The sequence below is a fragment of the Astatotilapia calliptera genome, chromosome 1 (genome assembly GCF_900246225.1).
Source record: "Astatotilapia calliptera chromosome 1, fAstCal1.2, whole genome shotgun sequence".
Classification (NCBI taxonomy): domain Eukaryota; kingdom Metazoa; phylum Chordata; class Actinopteri; order Cichliformes; family Cichlidae; genus Astatotilapia; species Astatotilapia calliptera.
In genome coordinates, this window is record NC_039302.1 from 11,943,732 (window position 1) to 11,962,383 (window position 18,652).

The 18,652-nt window shown below is 38.4% G+C and overlaps 1 protein-coding gene across 6 annotated transcripts in view; it reads right to left on the reverse strand.

Moving 5' to 3' along the window:
• Positions 1-16,288, reverse strand: part of cdkl5 (cyclin dependent kinase like 5) — a 44,206-nt gene extending 27,918 nt beyond the window's left edge. For 3 of the 6 annotated variants that reach the window (XM_026164211.1, XM_026164220.1, XM_026164176.1), the window contains exons 1-3: positions 15,752-16,287; positions 12,661-13,030; positions 7,878-7,912 (exon numbers count right to left, since the gene is read on the reverse strand). In XM_026164211.1, the coding sequence (XP_026019996.1) occupies positions 7,878-7,912; positions 12,661-12,697 (72 nt within the window). In that variant the 5' untranslated portion in view covers positions 12,698-13,030; positions 15,752-16,287. Of the gene's footprint in view, positions 1-7,877; positions 7,913-12,660; positions 13,031-15,727 lie in introns of all 6 variants that reach the window. The other 3 variants (XM_026164203.1, XM_026164194.1, XM_026164186.1) reach the window with 3 other exon arrangements.
• Between the last annotated feature and the right edge of the window lie 2,364 nt (positions 16,289-18,652).

Consider the following 18,652-nt stretch of genomic DNA (forward strand, 5'->3'; position numbering starts at 1 on the left):
TATGCTTTCAAATTGCTTTGGATTGAAAAGTGAAATTAACACATCAGGTTTTGATCACAAAGATTTTAAACGGAGAAATTCAAGTAAAACCTGCGTGAGAATCTATAACCAGTAAATGAATGGGACTGTAATGTGACAAACCACTTAAACAAGTAATCAATTATCAAAGAGTCACTGATGAATTTTCTGCTGGTCGCCTACCAGTAATTAATTAACAAGTCCTCTCAGCCCTCCAGCACTGCACTGAGATCCTGTATAGGCACCAGGAAACACTGGCTGTGTAGGTTGTGCTATTGTCACTCCAAAAACACAAATTCAAGATAACACAAGCTTCTATGCACACACCCACATACGCTAATAAAAACACTTGCATAAAGTGGCGGAACATTGCACAAACGCTGGCGCACGTTCACTAGACTAATTATATGTGCCATCAAATGCATACTGTGAGGTGAAGCATATATAATTTACAAATGAACATACATTTAAAATGCATTTAATTCCTTCCTTGTACAGTTCCTGTGTCACCGGGTAAGGTTTTAGCCCAGCACATACAGCCTGCAGGCATGATTCTCTTAACTACACGCAGGTCTGCTGAAGACTCCTAACAGGGTGACCCATTTACCATCAGCGTAGTCTCCCTGTTCGATACATCCCTCTGCATCTCCTTCTCTCCATCGTGCACGCACACACATTCACACATTGCTTCTCTGTCTCTCTCCCTCAGCTACCCTTTTCTCTTTTGCCCTGCTTCCAGCTGAGAAAAGTAAAAATAACTGCTCTCTTGCAGCAAAGCTAAAAAGCTTTTATTGCAATGGTCTGAATCTTTGGCTCCAAGTGTGTGTGAAAATGAATCCCTACACTGTCATATAAATGAGAAACATGTCACATGTCACTTCTTAGTAACCCAGAGGAAGGGAAGCAATACCCAGTTTAACATACCCACACTTTGACAGCTGGTATTTAATTTCTTATGAAATGGAGATTTGCTGAAAACAACAAATCTGTGGTCCAGAGAAAGAAAAAAAAAGTCTGTGACAGAAAAATACTGAATTTTAAAGATATGCTATGTTATTAGCTGTTTCATTTGTGCTATGCAAGCATGGAAATATTAACTGTTCTTGTGCCAGAGTGGACTTTGTGACACACACACACACACACACACACACACACACACACACACACACACACACACACACACACACACACACACACACACACCACAGTGTAAAGAAAGGTCATCTTTTAAAATCATGGCTGTAATAAATTAATATAAAGACTGAACATTGTCATAGCCTATGTAGGCAGGCATACTGTGAGGTGAGCTCTGTTACTGAACAAGCCTGCCAATGAGACTCGACAGCAGAACGAGTACGCTGATGGTAAAGCTAAAATATTAGCTAAGTTAGGTGGTATTTTCACCTCTGTGCATTAAGTTAGGGTCACCTTTACTGTTAAGCTCATATCTTGTTTTCTACCACCCAAAAAATGCATATAGAACGCTTGGAATTTAAAAGTCACTATTATCACTCACTAGTCCCTCAGATATTTTATGCACATCATATTTAATTAAAAGTTAATGACTCAGAATGGTTTTTATGGAGTAATCAATACAGTACAATAAACCTTGGAGAGTAATGGTTATGCTCTAGTGGTATTTTGCTCTCCTGCTCTGTCTCTCACTTTGTGTCTGACTAAAGTGCATACAATAATACAAACAGTACCAATAACCACTGGAAAGTAATTTACTGGTAAATGGTAAATGGACTGGTTCTTACTGTATGCAGTGCTTTTCTACTCTACTGAAGCACTCAAAGCACATTTATACAACTCGCCTCATTCACCCAACCGCTTTTTTCTATACGTAAGTGCTTTCTTTCTAACATTCACACTCTGATGGATGCATCAGAGCAACTTGGGGTTAGTATCTTGCTCAAAAATATTTGGCATGCGGACTGAAGCAGTCACCTTCTGATTAGTAGATTACCTGCCTTACCTCTTTAGCTACAGCCACCAAAAAGATTTATTTTAATTTGACTGGGATTTACTATGCTTTGGCATTTCTCTGTGTCTCTTAGACATATTAGGATTCTGCCATAACGGGTAGACAAACATTTCTCTCACAAATGCAGGGTTTATCTTTAGAGCACAAAGACAGTACAAAGAGCCAAAAAACTTAAGCCTTCCTCCACAACAGGCCAATATGCTTAAGAGATGAGGCGCTGTCCAAATTTACATTCAGCTGCATCCTGCATGTTAATACATCTGGTTCCCAGATTTTTCTTCTAGCTTCTCTTTTATCTGTCCCTCTTTGAATTTCAACTTCCTGCCTAACCACTGTGTTCTACTTACAGTGTCATTTTGTTCATGTTCTCAGAATGCAAGTATATGCATATTCAGAATGTCACTCAATATGTATAATTTATGGCTTTTTTGAAAGTTTTATGAAGCACAGCAAAGTAAGGACGTCATAATGATAGGATATATTGGATGAAACATGCTCAGACTGTATGGTATGTAGTAAAATAGACTACAGGGAAAACACCAACCAATCCTGAGTACTCAATGCTAAGTCTGCCTTTAAACATTCAGTTATCAAAAACATTCAATTATCTGTCTGTTAAAAACAACCGAAACATTGAGGACAATTAAAAAAAAAAAAAAATCACAAAATAGCCACAAACCTATTCTGTGTGCACTGACAATATCAAAAAAGTACAAATTATAGACACATAGAATCCAAACACATAAGGAGGTCAAGTGACTTTAAACTGTCACTAAACAGATGGCAATTTCAATGTTTCTGCACATCTAAGCGTAAAGTGTCTTTAAAAACAATGTGCAATTTAGCTTCTTTAATCTTTAAATTTGCTTTAGTGTTTATATTGAAGAAAGCCCCGAAAATTTATTTCAACAGGCACAGCGTGGAGCAATCTGTTTCACATGTAAACCACATCAGTGCTTATCAAAAAGGGCCCCCTTTGTTAGTTTCAGTGTAATTAAGCTCTTCGTTAAGGTCTATTTATTAATGAATGTCTGAATACAGGTGCTCATATTTGCTGTAATCCGCCATTAACCCCATTCCTCTCTGACCAAGCCAGGATACCAATGTGTGTGTGTGTGTGTGTGTGTGTGTGTGTGTGTTCAATTGTAACATGCTGATTCATCCACAGATGTTTTTATATTCCAAGATTGCTTCCAAGTTTATTGACTAATGTGCTTGAATAGCTGCATTGTTTGTAGCTGACAGCATTATTCCTGCTTTCTAAAACATCAGTGCTCCACTCAGCATACCGGCAGTCAACTTGCCTAAGACTGATTCAAAAGCCCTAAATAAGCCTGATCAATGAACACATAAAATACAAAAATCTGAAAAGACGAATGGAAAATACTTGACTATCAATCCAAACCACTGTGTCTGTATCGTACTTTCACATGGGCTGTCTGGTTATTGTACTGCACCATGTAAAAAGAGGTGAGATTTATTGGAGAAGACTATATTGTGAATTTAAAGGTTTAATAAATAAAAATCGTAAATAAACAATCACACTAACTAAAACTAATTAAAACCACTGACTGAAAATCATGTTTTCTGAACATCAAGCTCATCACTTTAGACAAAGTTGGGTTAGACATTAGGTGCCATTTTTATAAATGAATAACTAGTGGTTGTGAACGAAGTACTACGTAACACAATTGTCATTCATAAGAAATTACCGTAATCATTTGAATTAACAGTAACAAAATTTGCTTTTACACTAAGTACTGCTTTATTTAAGAGGCAAATATTGAACTTTTTTCGTTAACTACAGCTGCAGTCATACATTCACAGTCACCACATTCACCAAAAAAAGGAAAAAAAAGAAATTGAGTGCAGTTTGAATTTCTTTTGCATTTCCTCCACAAAGGGTTATAAGTATACATACAGGCTCACACATATATATGGATACACTCACATTAATATTTGGTTAAATATCCTTTAGCAAGTTGTAAGTCAAGCAGACGCTTTGGTAGCCATAAACTACCTTCAATAACGCTGCATATTTAGGCTGGATATTTGACCACTCTTCTTGGCACAGTTAGTTGGTTATATTCTAAAAATTCTCAGTAGAGCTGAGGTCAGGGCTTTGGGAAAGTCATTCCAGAAGCCTATGTTAACGTGAATGATTTATTAATTCCAGAACCCGTTTTGATGTGTTTGGGATCATTGTCCTCCTGTTGGAACATACAACTATGTCCAAGTTTTGTTGATTTGGGCTGAAGTTTAAAAATTTGGAGGTAGTCTGCCTTTATTATTCCATCCACTGTTCCCTCAAAGCATGATGCTACCACCACCATGCTTGATAGTTGCTATAGTCTTCTTAGGCCTGAGATACTCACCTTTACTCTTGTCACTGTGTCCAAAAATCTTAGTCTTTGTCTCGTGTGACCATAAAATTTTCTTCAGAAGGTATTTGGCTTGTCCATTTGAGCAGCTTCTTTCTTCGTTGGCTTTACAGTGGACAGCGACGCTGGTGTTTCAGCAGTTTCCAGTTCATAGCAGCCTTGAGACTCAGCAGTTCCTGGGTTGTTTTTGAACATCTGCACATTTCTTCTCATTGGAGGGTAAAAGTCTGGGTCCTTTTTCAGACCCTGGCGAAGTGTTGACACATCCAAATAAGTTGTACTTATGTAAACTGTTTGAACTGAATTTCTTGGACTCTGTTGTTGTTTAGAAATGACTCAGAAACCTATAGTTCAGCCTGTATGTATACTTTTGTCCTTCAGCCAATTAGAGAAAGTTTAAATTGTTTTTTAAAGTCATTAAGCATACAGCAACAACAATCATTCACCCTGGAAAAAAAACAATTTAAAGAAATCATTCAAATTTAAAAGTTACCATGACTTCTATGTCCATGTGTGTAAACTTCGGACAACAACTGTACGTTGACTTGAAAGCTATAGCTACATATTACTTTGCAAAAATGGACAGAATTTCATTAGAAGGGGGTTAATCTACACAACTACCTTCTGTAAGTTTAAGCACATTTAGCTGCTAATTATGATCACGTAGCAAAAAGCTTTGTTATTTCTGAAAGATGAAATAACAACCTACTTCCTACTAACTGAATTAATAAGGTATTAAATATGTCTTTGGTAAATTTGTTACATTTTTTTACCCTCAAAATTCACAGCATATAAGCAACATGCACAGGTAGCAGCGTGCTGTGCTGTCACTGTGACCTGCTCACGCTTCTTGACTATTAGGCTATACTTGTTCTTGGCGCTAATAGAAAACAACAGAAACAATGCTGAATGGATATGCATGATGCCAAACCACAGAACTACGTGGGGGCCTTTCAGATTTGACAATATAAAAACTCTAATAAAGATAACTGACTGCACACGTTTAACATGACCAGTAGAGATAAAAGGTGCTAACTGAATGAGTGTGTTAGCTTACAACTTATTTTGCAGATAACTTTCAACAGCGTAGCAGCAATCATCATGCAAGTTTACCTAATGTTACATTGTGTAGGATGGGTCCAATAAAATCTATCAGACAACATCCTCCTGAGGCATGTCGTATATTCCAGTGAATTGTGGCATTAATTAAAAAAATATACTGGCAACCACCAGTGCTACCCCCAAGCCTACGAGCAGACACCCCTATGGTATCACTTTCAAAATCCCATGTCGCCTTGTTCTTGAGTCATCACATTCACAAACTTAGGTGTGTATGTCGCCCACCTGACATGGCGACAAAATACCCAGTCACCCAGTTGCCCTCATATCCAACTGCACAACTCTTCTGTTTGGCCCACAAGCCCATGCAGAGAGTCTAAACACATGATGGCAGTAAGAGAAAAAGGAGAGATTTGACGTGGTTGGGAAGGAAATGTTTCATTCCTAAAATTTATTCAAATATTACAAAACTGGCCCTTTGTATTTTGCCTCATTTCCTTTTGACTGGTTGGTATTCACATGCAAGCCTTATTAGAAGTCACACTGTGAAAATTTGTCCTTCAGCTGCAGGCGGTCTTTGGTTGCATGTGCACTAGTGTTTTGCAGAGCAGTTTTAATAAATTTGGACTAAAGTCCAAAATTTCAACAGTGTAAAAAAGGTCTTTGAGCTTTGTTTGAGAATTCCCAATCATTACAAGTCAAAAAGACAAACAATGTAATGTAATCATTTTGATTTGGAAAGTTCTCACATGTTGAGAAAATTCATTTACTTTATAAACAGACTGCAGAGAAACAAGTAATAGGACCATATAACAGCTAAAGATAAGCTTGAAACCGCACCGTTATATTAAGTAAGACACAGCTGGATGAGTCACACCTTCAGCCCTTTCATTCATGCATACAAAGTACATTAATGGCTCACATTTAATAACTTTGTTTTAAGAGTCACCGCTAAAATCCAACGTGATCTAACAATGTCTGTCAGAGAACATTCAGACTCATGCTTACAGCGTGACACAGTGAGTAAGCACCAAGTAAGTGATTCATATGAGGGTGCACATGTGCAAGTGGTGACATTAAAGTTTCTAATCTACCTTTAAGGTGGCTGTAACCATTCTTTCACTCTAAAGGGATTCCCTGTCTATTCATCCATCCCATCATCCGATAAATAAACCACTTTCTCCACTATTTTTTAGGACATAAATGCAATACTAACGGTTCCATCTGCCTCAGCTTTACCTTGTGTTTTATAACAATTGGCAAATGATAATAACTTGCATGATAAACACTTGCTTGGCATTGCAAGTATAAGTACCCTAGCACAAATAGCCTCACAGCTTTGAGATGTGCTTTTGGTGAGGCTGCAAATGTTGGTGTGCATGAGGTAAATTTTGCCATCTGCCAATGAGCACAGTGGTCTGTAGCTCAAAATTTGTGACCACGCACATTGTCTGCAAAACAAATGGACCAACTGTGGGTGTGTTAGAAAAGCGAAATGAACTTTATTTCGTTTTGCATTATAATTGCTCGCTGGTCGATTTTGTGCAATAGCAGAATCTTCCAAACTAAGCCATCAATAAATGTTCTCTATGAAAACAGCAGATCTGTTCCTTATTAAATGAATTAGACCTGTAAGTCTAAGCTGTACTTATACAGCTTGTCTCCCTACTGTAAGCTACAGAAATATGGTTGTTAAAATACAGACCAGACGCTTTATATGGAAAAAAAAGTAGTGGTAATCTTTCAGCTGTTTTCAGTCCCATTGCCACAGATGTATAAAATCCAGCACATAGCCATGCAGTCTGGCTTTACAACCATTTGTGAAAGAATGATTTGTTCTACAGAGCTCACTGGTTGTAATTTCTTCCCTCCCTCAATTGTAAATGATAACATTGCAAAAGAGAAGTTTCTAAGAACCACTACAACTCAGCGACAAAGGGTCAGACCACTGGAGTTACAGAGCGGGGTCACTGAATGCTGAGATGCATAGTATGTAAAAGTTGCTAGTGCTCTACAGACATCCAAACCTTCTCCGGCATTAACATCTGCACAAAACTGGGAGCTGGGAGCTTCAGGGTATCCGTTTCCATTACTGAGCAGCTACTCTTGATAATGTGTAGGTGGCTCAGCACTTCTGTCTACATAGTATATCGACTTAGAGCCAAGCAAAGGATTTCCTCCATTACTGTATGCTTTTACAATGGGTTAAAACACGCTAGCTAACATTTCAGGGATGAAATAGGGATGAAACATCACTGTTGACATTGTAGTTTTCTGAGTATTTTAACCATCATACCAGTCACATTTGTTTCAGTCTTCATCACCGTACCATTCTTCTCAGTGAAAGTTTGCCACCATCCAAACACTTTACATCACAATAAAACAAACCAGGCATACTGTAAGACTCTGAGAAATCAGAAATACTATCTTACCTTATGCCTGCACTTGAGCACCACTCCATATGCTCCTGGACAACAAGAAATGGAGAGAAAGATGCAAACGCTCAATAAAAAAGTGAGACTCAGATGTGGTGTTAAAGTTTTGACATCTTAATTATGCTTTGACCTCCAAACCTCAAACAAACAGGTTCATGAAAAAGAAGTACAGTAGGTGAGAACCACCAGAGAAACAGCCGTTAATAGGTGAGGCGGAGGCATGCATACTCGCTCTCCCACACACAACACACACTCACAGCTATACCTTTCACAAGTAACACACACACACACACACACACACACACACACACACACACACACACACACACACACACACACACACACACACACACACACACACACACACACACACCGTGTCCCTGTTCCTGTCTTTACTAAGACAGATGATTGTGTCAGTTTAACAAGACTGGGATGATGGCTGATATTTCAGAAGTCGAGTCTCTGGCTCTGTCCTGCAAGGATGTCAGCTGGACTCGCATTTGCTGAAGTTAATGTTTTCCACGTCTTTCCAAATTGCTCTTTTTGCTGTTCAGATCACATATGCAACGTAATGGGTTAGGTAATGCTGCTTGTCTTTCTGCCAGAATCGGTCTGTTTTTGTGGCAATGGCCTGATTTCTGTGCAGAGTTTTAGAGATTTTTATAGCTTCAGTCTTACGGAGAATGATGCCCTTTTGCCTTGACACCATCTGTCACTTAGCTTGCTTTCGGAGTTACTTTCAGTGTTTATTTTTTTCTTGTTTTTCTTTTTTTTTTTGTGAAAGGAAATTAAAAACAACAACAATTAAAACCTATTTTTTTATAATGATATTTCTTATCATAAGATTTTTTATTCATTCAAATATTTATCTGTTTGCTATAGGGGCAGAAAGAGGTGCAGATATGAAGAGAAGCCTGTAGAAATATAGTTTGTCTTTACAGAAAAACTGTAGAAATGGTCTCTGTGGTAACATTTATGCAGTTCCAGAGTTTTACAAAGTTGATTTACTTACATGGTAAAACAAACATTTTATCAATACACATAAATTGCTGGCAATAAATGGCACAGACCTCTCACAAGCGTGTGCATGAGTTACATGATTATGGGAATTTCAAAAACCCACTTAAGTTGTTTCATAATTCCTTTCTTACTTTCTCCATGGACAACGATAGGTGAGTGGTGCTAGTTAGAGTATTTAATGTCCCAGCAGTATTACAAGTACACGTACAAATGTGTTTCTTTGATAAATCACAGGAACATGAATGTGTAAATAAGCAGTAAGGAGAGAATGGTGACTCCTAAATAACATTCTTAAACCCATTGTTCCTTCACTGGGCTGGTTTCAGTCATTATGCAAATGTACTGTTTATAAGATCGGGGAAACCTGCAGTTTCTCCCACAAAACGCTACGTCCAGATGAACAGAATCAACTTTTGGAGATTCTTAAGAAAGAGCCTTACAACATTCAAACTCCCTGTTTAGCTAACTGCATTCTAAAAGGAAACACTTAAAAAATATTAGAAGCTAAAAATGCAGCAGCTGTTTATTCAGATCTTTTTTTTTTTAATTCTCTGTCACGTTTGAAAAACATGTAGCAACTGTGAAGGAGTTTTGTCTACAAAGAACAAAATGTTCTGAAGTTGCTTTACCTCTGATTCATGAGTATGACAAAAAATCTTCTTTATAGTTTTGCTGACTAAAGTTTACATACATTGTAGGGGTGCAATGATACACAAAATTCACGGTTCGGTTCGATACTTTGGTGTCACAGTTCGATATTTTTTCGATACAAAAAAAAATGTTCATGCCTTTTTAATTTGTCATTTATTAAAATTATAAATATATATTTTAACTCAAAAGTACAGTTTTTAAATTTAATGTTGCTGAAACAAAAAAGTAATAAAATATAAATATATCTGATTGAGGAATCACTCATCTTTGGAAAAGAGAGTTTATTACAGAGAAATGGCTCTTTCCAAAATAAAAGCTATACTATACGCTTCTTCTGGGCTATATTCTCAGCAGCATATTAAACATATCAGGTCCCCATAAGGAGAATCATGTGCTAACGGCGGTAAAGTTTGTAGCAGTGCTTGTTGTTTTTGTCTGCTTCCACTTGTCTTTGCACTAGGATGATGTCAGAGTAAATGTGCAGTCATATTCGTTGTGTTCCCCACTAGTGCTGTCAGCGTTAATCTCGTTGAAATGACTTTAACTCCACAACACCGCAAATCTCCGTTAACGAGCTACTGTGGATCGCCCTGTGCATGGGGCTGGACGGCCAACACCTTAACAGCAAACTGTGCTAACACACTAGCTCCCAAAAATGTAATTGAGCATTGCGTGACACATCCGACATACTGTTTTACTTTAGTCCATGACACGCTTACCTTCAGGGTCATACGTCACATGAAAACCAAAATAGTTCCAAACGCCAGATCTAAATGAGGGTGGGGGAGGTTCAATTTGCCATTTTGCAAGGAGAGCTTAACTTCTGTCTCGCTAGCTTGCCCTGCGCTCAGTGAATCTGCGTTCGACTACTCTGCCTAGGCTGCATTGTCGAGCGCTCAACACAGACAGCATCGTCAGAAGGAAAGTTGATAAAATAAATTAAAAATTTTGTATTGTTCGATACATATGCTTACCGAACCGAAAGCACTGTATCGAACGGTTCAATATCGACACGAGTACCATCGCACCCCTAATACATTGGTATTAGGATGTATTTAGAGAAAAAAAGACACAATTTCACTGGAAGAAAAAGATGAAACAATTTTTAGTGATAGCATACATTTAAAATACAGCAAACCCATCTGTGTCAACGCTGAAGAAAAATGGCAATACAATAAAAAAGCGAGTTGGCAGAGACAACAGTTAACTTTAATATATGCCGCCAGGGTTACACTGTATATATAAAACATACTCTGTGTAAAGTATGAAAAATGTGTACACACAGAGCTTTTAACATGAGAAAAACAAACAAACAGAAAACTGTATGAAAACTGTTATTGCGGTTCGTTGTGTACATAACTTTTTGATAGATGTAGTAACGAGTGCTGGTGTAGATCACAGTTTGCGAGAATTACCAACAGCAGAATAAACACTTGGCTACTCTGTCTTCTCACATTACAGTAAGGCAGGAATACATGTCGATCCAGCTCAGTCAAATCAGCTGCAAATCACGCTGCTGGCTACAAGAAGCAGAAGCTACACGGATTGCTAATTAAAGGGTGTTTGTGTGGCTCACTTAAGAGTCACTCACAGCTAAAAGTGCAATTTTATTTATTTTATTTATATAAACCTTAAAGAAAAGTACGATTAGGAATAAAAATAGCAGAATCAAGGATGAGCTTTTCCGAAAAACCAAGACTAATTTATGCTGTTGAAAATTTCACAAAGTTGATTTGCAAGAATTACTTACATGCATATTCAACATTTCAGCAATACTCATATGGTGCTGAAAAATGTGTGGTTTCTACGATTTCTTAATAAGGCATTTTACATCCTCCAAGCTAAACACTTCCAACCAAAACCATATACAGTGCTTTTCTCATCTATAAACAGGATGTCTTTGTCAGACAGGCACTGCTAATTTTATCCTAAGCAGTAAAACAAGTGATTATATTAAATCATCTCATACTAACCAAGAACAAAGTAAGGCTAGAGTAGCATTGAAAGTTAGAACTACCTGTACATGGCAAATTCAGCGTTTTATAGATTGAAGCAATATTAGTTTCATCAGCACTACAAATCAGTTCTTGCTCTTGAGTTTGGAGTGTCTTTTAATTCAATAAGTAATTTTAATTGAAACTAGATTTTCTAAGCAGTGCTTATCAAACTCAGCACTTCTTTCTGGCCAGGAAGGCGCTGATCCTACCCTTTGAACTAAAGGCTTTAGGCATGGGAACCCATTGGCTATCATCTGATAACATTTTGGGGCTTCCGGAGTAGCCAGACTTCCTATCCCACATGAAAGTTATCATTTAACAATGCAGACAAATTCAAAGAAAAAATCTAATTGAATAAAAATGTGCAATTCTTTGGACTGGCTGTTTACCTGTATGCAAACAACACCTTCTTAAACATGTTTGGTCTAAACAAAAATCTTGTCCCCGTGCCTGCAGATTCTGCATATTCATACTCATATTTTTGTTTGCTGCACCAAGACCAAGAAGGGTTGGACTGCACTGATGATGATGATAATCACACAGAATAGAAGCAACTGAACGTGATTAAGGAATAAAAACAGAGACTGTTAGAGAAGATAAACTGAGCAGCAGAGGGGTGAGCATGCTTGACTGTTAACATACTGATTAAATTAGTGCTGTGGAAAGGATCCAAACAACAGGTATATGCAGGGGATGTTTTCAATTTGCAAAACGGGAAAGAGCGAGGCTTCATAGTAAAACCTTTAAAGGCATTCTTATCAAACAGGCATACATGCAAACAAAAAAACCCAAAACAATTTTGTTTTAAGATAAATATGGCGACCTAATGACCAAAGCTATTATTATAACGAATTAGACATTACTCCATGGGAGACTTCACCACACTCTGAGGCTCATGCGCCCCTTTAAAATCTGCCTGTGCTCAAAAATGCTAAAGTAGGATATATACTCTCTGTCAACAGCTATGTGTGTAGGTTTCAGCTGTGCAGTGTAAGACACCTGAATCCCATTAAAATGTACACTGGTTATGACCCCAGTGTTACCAGCAACAGTACATAAAGTCTTCAAGTTTTAAAGCATGCAGTGAAATCTGCCGTGTAAAATCCACCCACCTTCGCCCACAATGCCAAGGACTTCAAACTTATTCATTACATCACCGAGAGTGAGGGCTCCTCCAGCGGGTGAAATGAGCTGCTCGGGTGTTTAGCGAGGAGACTCCTGCTTTGACCAGCCGGTGGAGTGAACTGTGGACTCCAGGAGGAACATTGCAAGCGTCTGACCACAGCCCATCTTCACTCCCTTTACACCATAGCTTCTCTCTTTCCCTCTCTCTGCCTCTTTTCTGGACTTTTTAAAAATATCTCTTATTATTGTAATTATTAGGTATCTGAGTCGAGTGTATTCAGATGTCCTTTGCGCTCCCTTTATTCCATGTGCTGATGTCCTTCTTCTACTTCCACCCAACACTACATGCCGGCAAACCTGGAAGACCAGAGACAAAAACAAAGATGCAATTAAATATGTTGTCAAAGGGTCTCTCTGAAGGTCCAAATATCCCATCATTCCTTGCACAGGGAGTTGCATGCTCTTAGTCTTCCTGACACAGACAGTGAATAAGTAGGACATGTAGATATACAGAAAGACAATATTTCCTTGAGGACATGTTTAAATAACTCATGGCTTAAGCATGACTTCCACACAGATCCCATCTATTCTAATTAGCTATACATCAACATGGAGGATGCTGCAGGAAGCATGTCAACAACATAGGTGCTCAGAAGATCCTCAGAAGAGGATTCTTCTGAGTGATCCCCTACCCTTTTCTCTACCGTCCCTACAAAAAAAGGGATTTTTGCTATTTAATAAAGTTATTGACAGCCATTGGATGGAGTGCTTTAATATCCATGGTGCGAGGAGAATGAATCCTCTTTAATTTGCCTACAGCACTCGGCAACCATCAGCAGGTCAAAGTTTTCACTTATCCGATAAAACATCTCCGCACTTACTAAATGGGTTGGCACAATTTTGGTAACAAACAGTGATGCATGATATAGCCCACAGATTTCGGCCTGACTTTCCCTCTGGAGACGCCAGCTGAGTGATGTTTGTGGTTTTCAGTGAAAGGTCTCTACTTGATTAACCATCACATTCTGTGTCGTCATTCGTGTTTCCTGTCGTCAACTCCAAAAAAATTTGTCAAGTACTTTATGTAATCCCAGAAAGCTGATTGTGTTCATCATCTTGGTGGGAGAAATGTTTCGTCACTCATCCAATTGAGTGATAGTGACTGAAGAAGTCACTTGGATGAGTGATTAAACGTTTCTCCCACTGTAAACACGACATCCAGGTGAACACGATCAAGCTTTCTGGGATTTCCTTACCTGGATGCATGCATCAAGATATTTTACATAACACCTAAATATTGCAAAACTATTAACAGTTTTTGTGTTTGGGCTAACAAGGAAGTGTTAACAAGGTAAACTGGATGTTGAACACAGTAAAAATGACACATTCTTGGTATTAGCAAGTTAACCCTCTGAGGTCTAAGTCATCACAACTCAAACAAGCAAAAATAATATGTAATTATGGTTTTTAATGAGTTGTTCTCCCAGTTTTAGCAATCACAGAACAAAGAAAATAATCATTCTAAATGACAAACATCAAAATCTACTCTCATTAGTTCCTCAAATAGGTCTGCTTTGTCTTTCTCCAAACTATAGCATTAGGGTAAGAATTGGGTCATCATTACAACCTACACCTCAGCAATACCCTCTCAGGTGTGGCGTCAGACTTGAACTTAGCTCCGAGCACTCGATCACACAGCGTGACAACACCCAGATCATCTGTAGAATTATTGGGTGAAATTCAATCAAGGAAAGCGGATGTGTAAATTCACGTCTGCGTCAGGAGGATTTAGAACAATCCCGGTGACCTCTTGGGTTTTAAGCTAAAGGATCATTAGGTCAAAAACAGTTGTTTTACTTTCCAAAACCACTCTCACATCAGCAACAGTTACACTTTGTGAAGTGACCGCTGTCTCTGCAGAACTCTGAATCTGTCAAGCCGAGATGGTTGATGTAAAGATTTAACATTCTCCCTCTTTGCTTATAGTTACCCCTCAATCTTTCTGTGAGGTTATTATACATCTATGTACAAGTAATATTGTTATTATTTTGTTTAAGCAAAGCAAAGAAAAAAAAGCCCCAGAACAATTACATCTAAAGGCAGACTGTCTCTTGTCACACATCCAAAAACTGACCACGAATATTAAATGCCTCTTTTGTAATGTGAATGCTGCTGGACAGGAACCATCAAAGCTTCTCACGGTATCAGTCCAACTTCATTTGTATAACACTTGATTTATTCAGCAGTGCAAAAAAACACTTTAATGTTGACTTGGCTCATGTGCCTGTGTGGGCGTTTTCCTATGCAGTGTACGCTCCACACAGCTAAGTCTTTCCAGGGGAAGAGATAAGGTGGACGTTAAGGCCACCCATGGCTTGTCATTTAAGGACAGTGGGTAGTGAATTAATTCGTAGTGCACATTTTAATAGGTATACGGCAGCGACAAGAGTGATCTATGAGACATTAGAGCTCATACTTTAGGGAGGAAATAAAATGGATACAGCATGCATTCGGTTTATTGATAAGCTGCTTCCTCTCCTTGCAAAACGAAATGGAAACAAGGTGAAAACATCACCGTGAAGGTCCAGAAAATACTGAATGAATATAGAATGGACGGCAACACGACACTGCAACTGAGGCTCGTTGGAGTCTGCATGCAAAGAAACCTCGGCAATAAGTGAGTTTGGGAGTGTAAATTTAATAGGCAGGTGCGTGCGTCCGCGTGCACGAGACTATGTGTGTTTGCGTGAGGTGAGAGAGGGGGTGGGGGGAGGATAGTAATGCTGCTCTCTCTGCACCGAAACTGCGTCTCTTTCGTCGCTGCGTTGCAGAGCGCACCACCATTCCATCGCTGTCCACGCGATTCTCAGCCTACACAGCAACCAGTGCATACATTATAACGGTCCACGTTCACGACAATGTTGCACAACAACATCCACAATTCAAGAAGAAAAAAAGCCTTCACTCATGAACCCGTGGTAAGACATCATTCCCAACACATACCAAAAATCAAATCAAATCAAATCCGACGAGATAACGAGTAAAAAACCTCACCGTTTAAACCACGCGAAGGTTTACCTGCAGATGCGATGTGACGCCTGTACGAGGTGAGAAAGCTCAATCTGTGAAGCACGGAGCATCATGCCCATGAAAATGATGATGTGGGAAGACGAAGAAACATCATGTGGAGCGACAGGAGATGGAGGAGGGGGGAAACCCGGGCCTGTGCGTCGTGACACGATCAAATGTCCTACTCACTCAGTCTTTGGACGGACGGTAGACCGAATCCGCAGGCATAACGCCGATGACGGGGTGTCAATGTACCGTCAACAGTTCTTCAGAGGCTCCGCGTTCATAGCCTCAGCATCAGCTGGTTATAGCAGCAAAATCGTCATTCCTCTGAGCGACGCTGCGCACAGCCAATAGAAACACGGACGTCTGCGCGTTCCAGCAGTGGTTTAAGATCCACAGCGAGTCGAGATAAAATAAAACTTTGGGATGGAAATGCAGTCCAGCGCACTGTTTGTTGAGCGTTTGATAAGCCCGGTGATCGTCTCCTTCCAGCAGCACGCAGATTTTTACACTGTTAATTACTGCTGCTGCCTCCCTCCCCTCCCCTTTGGTCAACCCATGTTGTGTCACTGATTAAAAATCTTCCTGCAGCTCCTCTCCACTCGCTCTCACCTACACCTCCCCTCCACCAATGCACTAATTGGCGAAATCGGTGTGAATCCACTGGACTCACGGACACTGCATCGACCGGCTTCGTAATGAGAGCAGGTGTTAGAAAGATGGTGCACATTAAATGCTGCATTATTTTGTTTGTGTGTGACCCCCCCCCCCCCCCCCCCCCCCCACACACACACACACACACCTCCTTCTGGTCTCGGTTTGACCTTCTCGAGTTCATTTTGGCAGGTGTGATTTATCTTTTCTGAGGAAATGTGGTTAACGTGTTCATAAGATAAATGTTTTTTTCAGTTTCCGTCCAGTAGCCATTAGGAGAATAGTTTATGGAGAAAGAGGAATGCCATTAAGGCGTGTATTTATGTAAACTGTAGCAAATATCAGCAAATATAGGCTAAATGTACCTTAAAAAATTACTTACCTTTTTGTCTGAGCAACATTTGTTATACTAAAAGTTAATGACTTACAAACCCCAGTTGTCCTTTTTCAGACTGAGAGCTCTACCTGTGCCTGTATTGGATCATTTTGTCTGCCAGTGCATCACAGTGTGTGGGGTGATTGTTTATTAAAATCTAAACCTATTAAAGTAATTCCCAATGCAACAAGATACCACAATAATTATAGCACGAGGCTTGAGATTATTTCTAAATTTATGTAAAAGAAAAAGATATTACAATAAACTATTAAACTAAAACAAACAAACAAACAGGTTTCTCTGTACTGTTATGTCTATACTAAATCTGAATACATAATAGCATCCAGATAAATGGCCAGCTCATTTCTTTTGCTACACAAAGAAGTAAAAGTGCAAACATGAAATCAATTTTAAATGCCAGCCCTGCAGTTTGCTGCAGCAGCACCGTATATGTTGGTTTAACACATTACATTGTTTTAGCACATTATGACTGGATTAGTAACCCCAGTCATTAACATGGGCTTTATTACTGTGGAGAAAGATGACATTTGAATTACTTTGTTGCTTGATATGTGACAAAGTGTCAGTTTCAAACAGTACAGTTTTATAAATGTTTTAATGGACAGTAGCCAACTGACTATTATGTTACATGTTGTGTGGTGTCATTTGGTTGGTGAATGTGCATAACCATTTTACAAAGGAAAAAAAAAAACACTTTGCCACTTGGATTTCATACCACAATTACTATGAGAGAGAAAAGTAATTACTGTTCATATACTGAGATTTGAAAGAGTTTGCTTTCTGCCACAGTGTCACAACTGGAAGAGGATCTTCACTTATAAACTACTGCCACGTGACAATATTTCTAGACTATTATGTAGCTATCTTTTAAATCTGTAGCTGTGTTACATAACTAATGCATTTAACTGAAATACTGTACACAAAACATACTTGAGGAACCTTAGTTTAGTATTTCTGTTACTCTATACTACTTTGGATGTTTATTCCATTACATTTCAGGTAGAAACAGTTCATTCATTACTCCTATATAGTATGGTGCTGTTATAGTCACTGAATAAATAAATGGAGAAAGAAAAAAAAAGGGGGGGAAATATACTAGAATTAACCCAAAAGGCGTTTTTATACCCATGAAATTAAAAAAAGCAAAACAAAAAAGTGACAAATGTTCAATTAGCATTATTAGAAATACTTTTTACACAAATAAATACAACATACAAAATGTTACCTAATTATATTGGTTACAATCAATTAAAATGCAATTTTAGAAAACTGAACTGTTTGAAACAGACACGTTGTTACAACTGAAGTAACAAAGCAAACAAAATGAACTCCTTCTCAACCAGCCATGATTATATCAGCTTTGATAATATACCACAAATCACATCATTGTCATTTGCTGATTTTACTATTTAAAATGCATGATTTTCGCGAAAGCGCATTTATAGTTTTACATTAATAAATTATTCAAAATTCAAAATTGTAAATTTTGAATGTAACTGCTCTGTTGTTACTGTAACACAGATTACGTGTCTGTTTTTTCAGCTAATTTAATTTATTGATTAAAAATATTTTTTAATTATTAACACAGCTTACCTTCCGTCACTTACATTTCATGTCATCTCTATTCTCATCACCCCCTGTGTGATAATTAGCATGCCACAATAACAAAAATACACATAAAGAAAAAGATTTTCGTTTCCACGTGACATGCTGTTTAATATAAATACCCAACATGAATCAATACTTACTTAATACAAGGCCTAATTAATATTTCCCCTGCTCTAACCTGGTTATTTTTTTAACAAGAAGGGAAAAAAAAGAAAAAATGAATTACAGCACTGCGCGGTGGACATGCG